Source organism: Magnolia sinica, chromosome 12, assembly GCF_029962835.1.
Source record: "Magnolia sinica isolate HGM2019 chromosome 12, MsV1, whole genome shotgun sequence".
NCBI lineage: Eukaryota > Viridiplantae > Streptophyta > Magnoliopsida > Magnoliales > Magnoliaceae > Magnolia > Magnolia sinica.
Window position 1 is genome coordinate 17,685,276 of NC_080584.1, and position 15,372 is coordinate 17,700,647.

At 35.8% G+C, this 15,372-nt stretch overlaps 1 protein-coding gene across 2 annotated transcripts; it reads right to left on the minus strand.

The window, feature by feature from the left end:
• Positions 1 to 6,919: 6,919 nt before the first annotated feature.
• LOC131221039 (beta-glucosidase 12-like) lies at positions 6,920 to 8,389 on the minus strand. 2 transcript variants are annotated; one of them, XM_058216122.1, is made up of 3 exons: positions 7,650 to 8,389; positions 7,266 to 7,381; positions 6,920 to 7,173 (listed from the first exon to the last, which is right to left on the minus strand). In XM_058216122.1, the coding sequence occupies exons 1-3, from the start codon at positions 7,758 to 7,760 to the stop codon at positions 6,942 to 6,944; spliced, it is 459 nt and encodes a 152-aa protein (XP_058072105.1). In that variant the 5' UTR covers positions 7,761 to 8,389; the 3' UTR covers positions 6,920 to 6,941. The 2 variants fall into 2 exon arrangements, 1 of the variants encoding a protein (XP_058072105.1); XR_009158947.1 differs by lacking the exon at positions 6,920 to 7,173 and having other exon boundaries at positions 7,184 to 7,493.
• Positions 8,390 to 15,372: the final 6,983 nt, after the last annotated feature.

Here is a 15,372-nt window from a genome sequence, read left to right on the forward strand (position 1 = left end):
CGGATGCAGATTGCCTGCTGCAGTAGGAACATTCCTGACCTAAGCTCTGTGGGGCCACTGTCGCGTATGTCCTACATCTATGGTGTCCACATGTTTTGTAACGTCTTGGGAAAATCCGTACAAGGACCCGAGTACCGTCTCAAGCAGAACCACCTAAGGATCATATCCTGTTGTAATTTAGGCAAAAATTAGTTAGGTACTAAACTAAATAATCGGTGGATTAAGCTCAGGCCACCATTTTCACAAATGAGAAGGCCTAAAATCATTAATACCACTGACTCAACATTACATAAAGACTTGGGAAAAATCCTAAGAGCCGGTTGCTCTCGGGAGTACATTAAAACTGCATATCGGACCTAGACCACACGTTGGGGATCTGATGATCGTGAAACTTTAGGATTATGTCCGTCCTACTGGGCTTCACAACCAACGCAGAAATCAAGCCTAGATAGTGTCTAGAAACGTACAATTTGAGCGTTGAGTGAAGTGTGTGAGAAATGCGAATATCTTTAGAAAAGAAAATGAAACTTAAGTGAATTGGGCAGTTCACTCTCACGCGAAATTGAAGATTTTGGACCGTTAGTTTCTAACCAAAATTCACCCATAAGGAAAGGAAATTTCCCTACACATATCCATATAACTGTGGCCCCGATTGGGGAAGTATAACCGTTAAACTGACACAGGTCCTCTACAGTCAATCGGCTTATCCGATCGCACCGACATCGTATCCTGACATAGATCCATTGTCAAGGAACATACCCTATGACGTAGGTGGGTTGTGGGCCTCCCTATCAGCCCTGTTTGTCAAAAACAGTCACCAAAGGGGTATAAACTAAGTATACCGAGGCCCTGGGGCCATTTGCATCACTTCTGGGCTTATAAATAGCCCTTATATCACCCCTCCCCTCTCTTATACGAATTCTATAAAACCCTAAGGGAGAGAGGAGAGAAAAGAAGAGAAAAGAGGAAAGAGAGAAGAATGAGTTTGAGAGATTGCTCCAGGAATCCTCTCCCACGATTCCACGCACCGAATCACCTCCCCCATTTCGCTACACGATCTGTCTCGGTTACGATTTTGGGTAAGAAACCCTAACCCTAATATTGTTGTAGAGATTCAGATTGATTATTTGTCAAACTAGCTAACCTATTATGCCATTTAGGTGCCCGATGTTCTGTTTTCAGGAACGTAGTGTTTGGACCAGGTCCGAATCGAGTATTCCGACGAAATGTGCGGACTATAAACGTTTAGGTTATGATTATCATTATTTTCTATGTCAGCTAATGATTTATACCTGACTTGATTGCTACCGTATTGTCCTAGATACGTCGATTTCGGTATAATATACATGTATGAACTATATTGAGCAAAAGATGCATTCCATGTGTTTGTTGAAATGTTTGAATGAGCATTTGAATATGATTTTTGCCTGTCATAATTGCTGACCTAGGATTAATCATTGTTATATGTATGTTGATCTCTCTGTATAAGGAATTACTAAAATATATGTTGTAACTAACCTAGTCTATGTAATTGGTGAATTATAGTCCAAATGTTTGATGAACTGTCTGAATGAGAAATTTGTTGATGTTTTGTATTTGTTACGAGTATTAAAATAGGATTCTTTATTACCTTACGCATATGTATAGTTTCTTTCATGTAATCACATTTGCCTCTACACAATGCATTGATAAATTGCACATGTTTGGTAACATAATCAATGTGTTTGATGAAATGCTCAAATGAGGAAATTACTTGAATTATTTGTTAAATGCTGAATTGATAATCACATGTGTTTATTTGTTGCATCTGAGTAAGATTGGAGCTACAGCGCAGCCCAGGCGATTGGTAATAGTTCTCCATTCGGGTGGCCGAATTTGCCTCGCCACATTGGGTATACTCGATGAATCCGGGTCGCACGACGATTGTCAACAGTGGTTAGGCCACGAGGGGTGCTTATGCACTCCATGTCGATTAAGTTAGCGTGTGCCCGTACTAATCGAACTTGCCTAACAAACTGATTGACCTATTATGTGTTTACCATGTATGGACGCTACTTCTTGAATCTAAGGTACCATTCACCAATGTAAAGGCTCACTCTAACTATGATACCACGATCCGCTAAGACTCATGAGCCGGGCATGGTGGTATGAGACACCATGTTCGAGCTGTCGACCTACGCTGGGATGACAAGCCTCCCCGTAGTAACTAGTGAGTAAGCAAGACTCGTGAGCCGGGCATGGTGGTATGGGATACCGTGTTCGTGCTGTCGGCCTACACTGCGATGACAAGCCTCCCGTAGTGACCCCGAGTATAACTTACCTATCGTATGTGCTTAACTAGGAGTGACAAACCTATATGAATCCTTTGGTTCGGGTCATTAATATAAAGGGAGGTACCCTAGCTTTCCAAATTTGCTGTATAAATAAACTTAACTAAGTTTTCGGCTAACACGCCCATGCATTGCATTGCATTAGTTAGGATGTGCCTTAAAGAAGGTGAAGTTTGGACAGGAGACAGTGATGTCATGCACGAATTAGGTTGTTGGAGTCGCTTATGAGGGAGCTTTGATGCAATGGCATACATCATTACTTGCACTCCATTCCCGCATTAATAAGAGTAGTTAGGAAGTGATTGTTATGATTGCTTTATCATTACTGCTTGATTGACTTGATAACATGATAACTTTTACCTTATAGTACCACTGAGTTGGCCACTCATTCTCACCCTGGGATGGTGTTTTAAAACACCAACCAGACTCTGGTTTAGATGCAGGTGCTGATGATGTCTATACGACAGAGCATGACTTGATGGATGAGGAGGAGTTCTCCTATTTTCAGCTCTCGGGTGGATCTATGTAGACCTCGTGCCGATACGCAGGGATTACAGGGATACTTTGCTTAATAGACACATTTATTCTTCCGCATTTTGTATATTTTGAAACAATACTTGTACATATTAAACCCAGTTACATAATCATACTCTAGAGGTTTGTGAGATGACTCTCACAACTTGAATATATATATGTTTCAGACTTTTGCGCGCTTAATTTAATTATATTTGTAGTATGATATGTTATTTTAGTATAATCTCACTAATGCTTAACTCATTAATATGGACAAAATCGGAACATCATCATCCATATTGCATAAGTGATGTTCTGGATGTCGGGAGATGATCTTTCCTCGACCCTCGAAATTTGGGGCATTACATGTTTTGCTAGATCATTTTAGACCATGAACCCAAACATGAGGTAGATCTAATTCTCAAGTAGACCACACCACATGAAACGATGGGAAAAATGACGCCCGCCGTTGAAACCTTCCTCGAACCGACCGTGATATTTATTTACAATTCAACCATTTCATAAGGTGACTCCAATCTAGATAAAAGGAAAAAAGAAAAATCAGCTTGTTAAAAGGTTTCTGCCGCCCTCGAAAAAGTATTTAATGGTGATTATTCAATCTACACTTTCTTATGGTGTGGTCCACTTGACCAGTGGATCTGCCTCATTTTCGGTATCATGCCCCAAAATGAGATGGTGAAATGGATGAACAAAGTGGATTGTAACAAATATATCATGCTGGGCCCTATAGAGCTTAGGGTTGCCAAAGCTGCTAATTTCACTGTGGCCCAGCTGAATTTTGTATCAATATGGTTCCTGTATCTTGACTTTCTACTTGATGAACGGGTTTCATAGTGCCCCCACTCACAAACCTACCGTCAGCTTTTCATTCTCATTGTTCAAGGTGGTGTGGCTCTTCATTCTCATTGTTCAAGGTGGTATGGCTCCATCTGGGTTGTGAATCTAGCTGATTTTTATCCTTGGGGCCTAGCACACTACACCAAAATCATTGTATCTATTTAGGAACCGTTTTCAATTGTTTCTAAGTAAGGCGTCGCAAAAAATTAGGACCCTTGCAAATTATAGAAAACAGAATAGGAACGTCGCAAATTTTAGAAAATATCAAATTCAAAACGGTTTTGAACACTTGTTTAGGAAGCATCGGTAAAAGCCATGCGACCACTGGCAAAAGCCAGTAAATTTTTTCTCAATTGGAAATATATATATATATAATATAATATTTGAAACATTTGAAACTTTGCAGTACAATTAAAAATAAATATTAAACACATTGTATGACTTTACAATAAAAAAATATAAAACAATCTCAATGGTGGACATCATTTCCCCATTTCCCCACATATTTCTGTTGTGGGGCCCACTTGCTAGACCCCTAGTTTTGTGCGATTTTGGGCTTACACCCACTACACCAAAAACGTCATTCAGGAACGGTTTTAAACCGTTTTTAAAAGAGGCAGCACAAAAAAAGAAAACACTGGAACGGTCCAAAACCGTATTTAAGTACCGTTTCAAATTTTAAGAACGGACTCTTAGGAACGGTTTGCAAACAGTCAATTTTAAATTTTAGAGACGAAATTTTAGGAACGATTTTAGACCATTCTTAATGTTGCCAACGGTCAGATTTTAAATTTTAGGGACGGTTCTTAATGCTGCCAAATGTTATTTTAGGAACGGTATTTTTCATTATTTAAGAATGGCCAACAAAAGCTGTACATTTGTTTTTATATTTAAAACCGAAAGAATATTAGGTACAATTAAAAATTAATATTAAACAAATATGGTACAACTTTATAATAAAAATTATATATATTTACAACAATAAGTTAACAATGGCCCGAATACATTAAAAATAAATAAAAAATCCTCCATGATGTGCTCCACTCCTATAGAAAATACAAGGTCCTTTGTGGTTGCACCATGACTTGCAATGACTCTGAAAGAGGAACTTGTCTTTGCATTGCATATCCAAGCAGAGCTTCTTTTTGGGCTTCATTGTAACTATTAAAATCAAAACAAAGACCATTAGTATTCATAACATGATATTCATACAGAACAAGTATTCACATAGATTACAATAAGAACGTAGGAAATTTGTCAGAATTTCAGAAATAACAAATCCAATACAGAGGGATTCATTTAACAATTCCCTGCGGGTAGATATTCAAATTGAAGAAAAGAAAAAGAAAGAGATCCTACGAGCGTCCTAAAGCATCTATACTGTGTCATATCCAAAGTGATGGGTTAGCATGTGCTAGTATCTGGGTATCATAGATAAAGGCAGATACTGTTAAATTTACAAGCAAAAGATCTAGTTGTGAAAGAGTTTTGCATGCTTAAGCTGCAGCCCTTGTGTGAATCTTCCTCTAACCAATGGCATCTGGTATGATCCAATTGAGCAATGAGCTCAACTCCAACATAGAACTATGGAAGAGGGTCAATGCAATGACAGTCAGGTCATGCAACAAAATGTGGTCTATTATGCTAATCTGACGCTTAAATCCAAAATAAGTGTATAAGGTCTGCTTATTTATTTGCCAACCTACAAGGTCGTGTACATGACATCTTCAATGGATCTATTAGAGGAGAGTAAATTCCATGGGTCATTGGAAATGGAAACATGTCAGCATCAACCAGATACAAATAAAGAACGGACTTTGAAGGAGATGCATCAGTATGACTTCCGGATATTTTGTCTCCAATGGGTCTCCAGTCCCAGATTTCTGAAATATGAAAAGAAAGAAAAGGATGCATTAGGGAATACCTATGAAAGAACAAATCATCAAGTTAAACGGGTAAACTAACCTTTGCCCACGGAAGTTCGACATCTGCACAACCTCTTGGAAATCCACTGTAGCCGATTCCTAGCTATATGAAAACTAGAATGAGAACCATAAACAACAAAGAGGGAATTCATTTGGAAAGGACTGCCACCATCATCAGCCCCACATATTTAGGAAGAGAATTTTTATTATACATGACCAGCATTTTGAACAGTGTACACTAATTTTCAATTCAAACAAGTGGGTTCCAAACTAGAATGGTTATGACTGCACACCACTTCTTTTTTTTCTTCTTTTTTTTTTTTTTTCTTTTTGAAGATACAGGGATGCATAAAATAGAATCTTCTTTGGTGATTTAGGGCCTGTTTGGATCCACTTCCTCATAGAGTGTGGGTTAAGAGTAGATTCACTAACCTCTTATTACAGGCAATTCGCATTTGATGCCACTTTCCTGTGCCCCAGTGATGCAGCAGACGCTCTATTCATCAATTTCACCAGATCACCTTCGGAGATGAGTCCAATTTAACATAAACAATATTCGCCATTCTTTTGTAACTGACAGTCGTGATGCTCATGAAGTGGTTTCCATTTGGCCCACCTTGTATAAGGCCCACAAGCTGCAGACGTTGCTATTACCGAAATCTCTGGTGTGCCACACATTATTTCGTCATTTGAAATACCTTAGGGTATTATTGGACTTGGGCTACACTTACATGAATAAATTTCCTCGAACAGTGCTACAGTTGAATAATACCCCTGCATTGATTTGGCCCACCTTGAATAAAGAACACTTTTTCCTTGGGTCCTACTATGCTGTTTAGCCATTGAATAATACCCCTGCATTGGTTGAAGCCCAATGCATATGAATATGAAAGACCAATATTCAAAGCTCACTGTAAAGAAAGAAGAAAAAATGAAGCCTGCAAGAAGTTTTGCATCAACATGTAATTCATGAATTTGGTAATTTTAATACCACCCAATTCATGAAGTGTGTTGTTGAGACATTTGAGCAACAACCCTTTTCCCAATTAACAAATTAGGCCATTAGATGGTCCAAAAGCATGAAGTGTCAAACAAGCAAAAATCAAGGATGGTAGAAATTGTAGCCAAGTCCTGCATTCATCAGATAGAATTTGCCCATCAGTCAGAATAATCAATTGCCCTTGATCCAAGAAGGCCTTTACATAAAATATATATTTAAGAACGTACAAAAATAAAAATGAAATGAATTAAGTGCCTTAAATAAATAAATAAATAAATAAAAAGACAAAAAAGAGAGACTGAGATGAAATGGCGTTTATCGGAATTTACCTGTGAGATTACAATGAGTGTCCGTATTGTAGCTGGCGGGAACGTTATTTGATTGAGGAATATAATGTGCATAATTCGCTGTGTAGTAATTCAATCCAATGAAATCGAACGATGCTTTCACCATCTTAGATTGCTTTTTGGTGAATTTTGGGAGCCGATTTCCAACGTTAGATCTCATGCTATTTGGATATTCACCGTACGTTAAGGGATGCAAAAACCTGAATATACCCACCATACAAGAAAACTAGTTCATCTCACAATGTTGCATTTTTCTACTAGTATCATAAATGTGAGGGTTTCCATGACTCACCATCCCAACATGAAGTCGATAGCTCTTTGAGCTGCATCATCATTCACCTTAGATGCAGAGAAGGGGACCATCCAGTGGGAAATCAATGTTATTCCTATCTTGCCCTTTTGAGATACCTGTCCCGACAGTTCAATCCCAACCATTCAGATCTGGGACCCAGTAATGCTACTATTGAGAAAGGGAAAGGTGTCATGCCATGCGGATAGGCCAGCCACTTCACAAGATCGCCTTGATTACAAAGGAGCAGAAAATTCAGAATTTCAATCAAACTAGCTGGTCAGGACAGATGCAACCTATTACTAAGTTATCAATTTGATCGACCAAATAATTGAAATGTAATCGCTGTTTAATAAAAACCCAAGATCATAATTTTAAATACAGAACCTGATCCCCTTGATTTCCAGCTAAGATAGCCAAAGGAGCAGCAGCAGAATCTGTTGCAGCCACTGTTTTCTCAGATGATTTTTTCTTCCATGGCCAACTCTTGCGATCCATCTTAGACTATATAGCCTGCAAAAAATTAAGGTTTATAGACTATATAGTCACGAATTGAGATGGGTTTCTACTCTTCCAAGTCACACAACAAATAATACTAAAGAATATTTCTATTTCTTGTACTGAAAACTTATGAATGCTTGAATGCCGATCTCATTCAGGAAAAAAAGATGGAAAACAAAACCATTGGAATATGTGCTCAGAGGTATATCAATTACAGGGATGGCAGACAGAATTCTGCAAAGAGAGTTGATATACAATAAGATGGCAAAGTGAAAGTGGGTAGTAAATAGTCAACCTCTCAGACAACCAAATTCCCTGGGTTTATGCAATCCTAGGAAGATTTAAAGAATATCAAGGAGCACCCAATGGTTACAGTAAATATATCATTGTCTAACCATCACAGCCGATTTAATTGATTGAAATGAAACAAATCTAACAGAGCTATGTGAACTGAAAATGGTACTAAGCAACTTCCAAACCATTCTATTATTTCCCAAATAGTCCACTTATCGTGTGAATAACCGAATTCGAATTAGAGTACTTAAATTTTCCTCAGCATCATCAGAGGCTTGTGCCGACTATGGGGTCAGCAGAGTTAATGCAAGGAGAAAAAAATAATTTAAAATAAAAATAAAAATAAAAACTTAGCAAAGAATTCTGTGAAAATGTGAGTGAAAAAGCTCAAATTGCGTGAAACATTGTACGCCATTGCAGGAGGAAGTGGCTTCACGATATGATTTGCAGAGATAATCTCAAATGCAGGCCAGAAAGCACAAGGAAGTGATTTGATACTCCAACAACACATGATGCCTAATATGCAGGCACATCAACATGAACAAGTTAACTTCACACATCATACCAAACACCTGCTGAGAGAGAGAGAGAGAGAGAGAGAGAGAGAGAGAGAGAGAGAGAGAGAGAGAGTGGCTTGGTTGGGAATATTGTTTTATTCTTATTTTTTTTGGTTCTGGTACGGTAACCAAAATCATGTTTCGTTCCAAAATTGATATTTTGGTGTAGTGATTACCCTGCAATGCCGCCAACCAATGGGTAGATTATATCATCTTTCACCATGACAATGTCATGCTTTCTAATTTTCAAACTGATATTTGTGCATCTTTTATCAGGCCCTGAGCAAACACCTAATTTTTGTCATCAAACATAAGAACCAGTGCAGGCATATCAACTGAGTTTCATTATGCAGCAGAAGAAATGATGGAAATCTACAACAGAACATAGCAATCATTTTGCAGCAGAAGAAATGATCACAGCTAATTCATTTGCTGAAGATTAGACAGTGGGCCACACAACTGATAGATATTAGTTTATGATTCAAAAGATAATAATAAAAGCCAGCCAACAAAAGTCAATTTCTTGTAGTGATGTGTATAACCCAATAGATGATAGATTGCAAAGGATTCATTCTTCTCTGATCAATGCTATCCAAATGAGATGCAAAAGCAAGCAGATCACTGATTTTCTTATCATAAAAATCTGACAGTTGCTAGAGTAACTCCTGAAAAGTAATCTCCAGGAAGAAAGTGTCATTATTGATACATTTTTTTTTTTTTTTTTTTTTCACAGGTAAAGAATTTCGTTGCTAAGAGGAAAAATACAAATAGAGACAGGCAGCTACAACCATAAAAAAGAGTGTCATTACTCATACATATTCTTGAAAGATTAAAGTTACAAGCCACGATAGAAAACCATTTGAATCAAATTGATTTTTGTATTTTCCCTTCATTTAAGTCTGTGTCCTAATTAATAGTTTTTTTTTTTTTTCCCCTTGAAAAGGAAATGGCCCTATATCTTTGTTAATAAGAAACAAAGATATACAAGAAACTGGACATTCAGGTGGGCTACACAATTACTTTCGGCCTCACATATCACATTGGCTAATTTGCCAACTGAAAAGGAAAAAATAAAGAAAAAAACCAGAGACAACATTCATGAGGGAGCGTGACAGAGCAGTCCAGCTAGAGAGGGAAGAACTACCATGGCGTCGAAACAAAGGAAAACCCAAATAAGAACTGATTCCAAAGAAGCACATCAGATAATCGCCAGACTCTGCTACATAGCTAACAGTTGCATGCCAGCAAATAAACACGACAGTGGGCCTTGTGAAGTTTTTAATGCCATGCGTTCAATCACCACTATATGCTTTAGTATAGTACATTTGAAATTTGGATCATGCCGTAGAATAAGTTGGCAAAATGGATGAACAGTGCCGATAGAACACATACATCATGGTGGGTTCATAGAGCTTTTCTAGTAGCACACACTGCTAGTGATGTAGTCATGAGATCCTTTCTTGTTAACTCTACCCAAATCCTCCTGGACACTTCCATGGATTGTTGACATGTCCCAATCAACTTAAACTCGTTTGTATTAATACAAGTCTGAACTACTAGTCACCTCCAAATTCATTCTTGATTTAGGTAAGTTGGGCTGATTTATCCCAACTCAAATCCAAACAAACTGGGAGTCGACTGGGTAGAAAATTCCTATATTACATTCCTTTTGTAATTTTAGAACCTTTTAACTTGAACCGACTTAATACTCTTACCTAATATAGTTTTTTTAAATCTCTGTTGGACATGACTAAACTATTTTAGTCTACTTTCCTTCACTCTCTCCTTGAATACACCGGTAACAAAATATCTCCAGTCTTCTATTTTTATCCAAATCATCTTGGCTGTCCATTGATCAGATGGTTAAGATTGCCTCATCTGTTTGAATTTGTAGGTAGGTTATCAAAAGTTGGCAAATGATTTGGCAATCTAGATTGACCACTGGACCCGTTGGATTGTGCTCGGCTGGTCATCCATATCCGAAAGATGTTATCATCCCAGTTGGTGGGATTGTGTCTGCTACACTGTTAGCTTGGCTGGTCATGCCCAAGATTCTAAGCACATTACACGAGTACTCAATGCAAAGATTTGCTGCATTACTATCTGGCAATCTGCCTCTTGAACAAGTTCCATATGAATTTCCAATGAAGAGATGGGAATTGGAGAACACCCAATTTGAACAAGTTACTTTTAACTGGAAAATAAGAGAAAAAAGAAAGGGTATTCATACTTTGACTTCAAAAGCAGGAAGAAAAACTAGAAAAATACCTTCTTTTTTCCTATCATTCTTTCCCCTCGCAAGAAAATGAGAAGATCAACATAAGAAAGTTTCAATACCATTAGCCAGATCAAACTTTCCAAATCCTTTCAGTGCCTCCAGATTACAAGCCCTGCAACCACAAGCCATTCAGAGGAAAAAAATCATTAAAAAAGACCAAATAAAACCATAAATGCAATAGATTTCACAGACTTCACATCATAGACAACAACTCAAACCAATTACATAAAGTAGGCATTCCTCACCATGCCAAACTTTTGCTGCAGCTAGAATGCATGGAATATTCACTTTAACATGTAGTTGCCAACGCAGTCTTACCACTGCCAAACAATGAAGTTTTAGAAGAAACTACATTTGAAAAAGGTACATAAAGAAAAGATTGAACAGAAGAATACCTGCCACTTGGACCTTCCAGAAGACAAGTAACAAGTGGGTACTTGAAACATTGTTTTCAGGGGTTCTATTCATAATTAACAGAATTGATCAAATCAATGCAAGCATACCGAGCAAACCCAACTCATTGACAGCCCTATGATCAGACAGGTACCCTTATGGATATCAAATCCAACTGAATCCAGGTCAATATAGACCAAATATGGTATCAGACCAAAACCCAACAGGAACTAACCTGATCATCCTTGGCAGGTCTGTCTACGGGTACCAGAAACCAACTCAAACCCAATCCGTTGACAGCCCTAAGGAAAACTCAAATTTTGCTTACCTGTTTCAAATTTCTCACTTCCACGGACGACCCCAATTACTTTCACAGGAGTCACAGCAGGTTCCTCATCCTGCAAATTTAGAAAATTTCAGCATTTGGCAATGTTACCATGGAAGTCTGAAAGAATGGTTGAACATTCATATATCCAAAATAGGTCAACCGATAAGGCTCATCATCAGCAGATTTGGGCTTGTTTAGCTGAAAAATCACCACTGAGCTAGTCTCTTTCTACAGTTCTGAGCAACTTCCCCACGATCTCGAACGTAGAATTGCAGAAAGATGATCTGAGAGGGTTATTTGACACAAATATCCTGTCTCTGCCCTGATTTTGAACTGAATCTAAGCTGGATTCAAACAAAATGATCAAACAAGCCCCAACAAGGGTTGTGCATTTGTTGGAAACCATCTCCAATCTCCGAAAACCCATTTACTCGATGGACAGAAACTCTAATTTACTAAAAAAAAACGCCCAAAATCCAAAATTATATGGATTTGAGAGAGAGGGGAATGCAATTTGCTAGGGTTTGCTGGAGAGAGGGGAAGAAAAGGGAATGGCAATTGTTAAGGTTAACTAGAGAGAGATAAATAAAAATAATGGCAACACCATCTTACGTGAGGCGGGGTCTCACCTAAGCCCTCTTTTTATGCCTTGAAACGTACCAAAACCCTTCTCAAATTGAAACGGCCATCAACCGTTTTGGAACCAAAAAACGTAGGCGTTCCAAACTAGTGATTTTGGTGTAGTGAATGGTTAAAAAAGCTTAGGAAAGCACATAAAAGATAAAGAAAATTATCAAAAACACAAATAGGAGTGCAAAATGGAGAGAATGCAGACCTCCTGCTGCTGTTGAGCTTAAGGCAACTTAGAACTGGGGCTCTTAGCTTCTATGACTGCGTAGGTGGAGAAACGTTAATAGATCCAATACCACTCAACAGTCAAGACCTAATAATTGATAGCTGTGTCGAGGACAATCCTTCAATTCTGCTCCTTTGACACTACCAAATGGCCAGATGAAGGACATAAATTGTAAGGTCTAAAACATATCATTAGAAGTTCAACATATTCTTGTCACGAATTAATTTTCCAGCTTGATGCATAGCTCCAAAGTCCGCACCTTGAACACTTAAAATTTGTCTTGAATCAGCTTAGATGTAGCATTTGTAATCTACTCCATTGGACTATGCCTCACTACATCCATTTTGACACTAGTTCACCCATTGACAACCCAAGCTGTTATCACAGTTGAACTTCAGAATGCATGGAGTTAGTAGATTGCATCCAAGTCAATTACATCGAAGTATCTGATGTCAGATACTTACATGCCCCAAGCAAAAACCAGGTTGGCTGATTGAGTTCAGCAAGACTTGTATGAGATGATGCATTTCTTTTCTTTTCTTTTTCATTTATTTTGAAGAAAAATAAAAATGAAGAGAAAATGAAATTTCAAGACCATGTATACTATTAACAACAGAATATAGAATACATGGTTGCATGAACAAGGTAAATAAATTACATGTATTACGACATTGAAAATTTTTTCTCTGTGCTTGCTACTATTTGTTAGTCTATTCTATTTATGACTTTTCAAGGTATTTAGTCTATATAAAACTAGGAATTGATAATTTAAAATTGCAGATTTCAGATTGGTTGATTGATATTAGAAGGTTGTAACAACCAGTGATCATCTCAAGAGCCATTCATCATTCTCCAATGTGATAAAACAATTACAAAAGAAATTACTCTCATACAAGCATATTCAAAAGAAACACCTACCCGAAAGGATACTACAGAAAATCTATTTAAAATTGTAGAAATGCAACATAACAGAATACAACCCAAAAAACAAGAACACGCATTACTCTATTTCTATCCAAATATTTACCAATCACGTATGTCATGAAATATGAAAAGGAAAAAATACATATTTTTCCATCAATCCATCCGTTTATATAAAATCACACCTTGTTACGATTCAACATTACTGATTTGTCCATTGCCTTCCTAGCATACTATAACAACCTATTTTTTGTGGGAACTAACCCCACAATCCGCTTGCGTGTGGCTCACCTGAGCTTTGGATCAGCCTCATTTTTGGCCTTATATCTTCTCTGGGTCAGGCCGAGATGATGGACGGAGTAGATTAATATTATCATTAGTAGGACCCACCATATCTAAAAAAAAGATAATAAAAAAAATAAAAAAATTTATATCTTCTGCACGCCGACTAAACCACTTTCTCCATTCTTCCTTCCCGTGGGTATTGCATCTACACCGTCTGTCCCTAATGTCCAGGGTCTGGACTGGACGGTGGTCATTTTCAAAACAAAAAAATATAATAATAATAATAATAATATAGATATATATATATATATATATATATATATATATATATATATATATATATATATATATATATATATATATATAGAAACGCTCACTTACGAACCAGTTCGTACGTACTACGTACGAACTTTTTTGAGAACCCATCAAAGCAGGGCCGGATCATCAGACTTTTAAGGTAGGTGATCTTATCTTGAGGTTCATCATTTTCAGTTAATTATCATGCTTATTTATTCCAAAATTTTGATAGGAATATTATTGTCAATTGATTATTATGTAGGGAATCCTACTCATTTATAAATTTCTATTTTATATATTTCTGATATTTAATGTTGAAATAAATTTTATATATATATATATATAAACAATTTATCTAAGTTTATATTTTAATTTAGAAATTCTATATATATAAAAATATATTTGTTAATATTAAAATTAAAATGAGTTATTCCTAAATTTTAAAATTTATTTATATAAAGGTAAATTATTAAAAATAAAATATGTTCAAATTAAGTTAAGAATTTTTAAGTCAAATGTAATATAGTATATGCAGATAAATTTTATTATTTTATATTAGAATTGTTGAATTCAACTCAAAATTATTTTTAGTAAAAAAATAATAGAATTAATAACTTAAATTAAATTATAAATTTTATGCCTTGTTTAATATATGTACTTAATTTCATAAGTAATAATTAATTTAATTAAATTAATCTAGATCAAGTGAAATTTCAGATATTAAAATGATTTGTTAATTTAATTTCAAGTAAAGTGGTTACAATTAAATTGTTAACAAGCAGTTAAATGAAAATTTTAATTTTTTAGAGTTTGATAATTAATATTAATTATATTAATTGAGAACTAAAAATTATTATTATTATTGTTGTTGTTGTTATAAGAATTAAATTAATGTAAATCTAAATTTAAGGTGACTTTGAAGGCTTTAAAAATAATTAATTATAATTCAAAATTTTAATTATTTGGTAAGTATTATGAACTCTGACTTGTATGATTTCTTAAATTAATTAAGTTGAAATTTAATATGATATTAATTCAAAATTTTAACTATTATTTTAATTTAAACTTTAGTTTAAGTTATAAAAATAAATTATTAATAGTAATAATAATAATTTAAATATAAGGTACAACTAAACTTTTATAAATTAATAAATAGGAATTTAAATTTCAAATAAAATAAATTATTTACATTGCAAATAAGTAAATAAATTTCAAAATTCAAATTTTGAGACAAAAATTGGTATTTCAACATTTTTAGGAGTTCTTGTAAAATTTCCAGTACTATTACAGAAATCAACAATTTCAGAAACTAAATTTTAATAACATCGAATTTATGCACCTCGTATAGAACCTGAATTATAGTATAGAAATTTGATTTATTAAATTTTTATTTATTTATT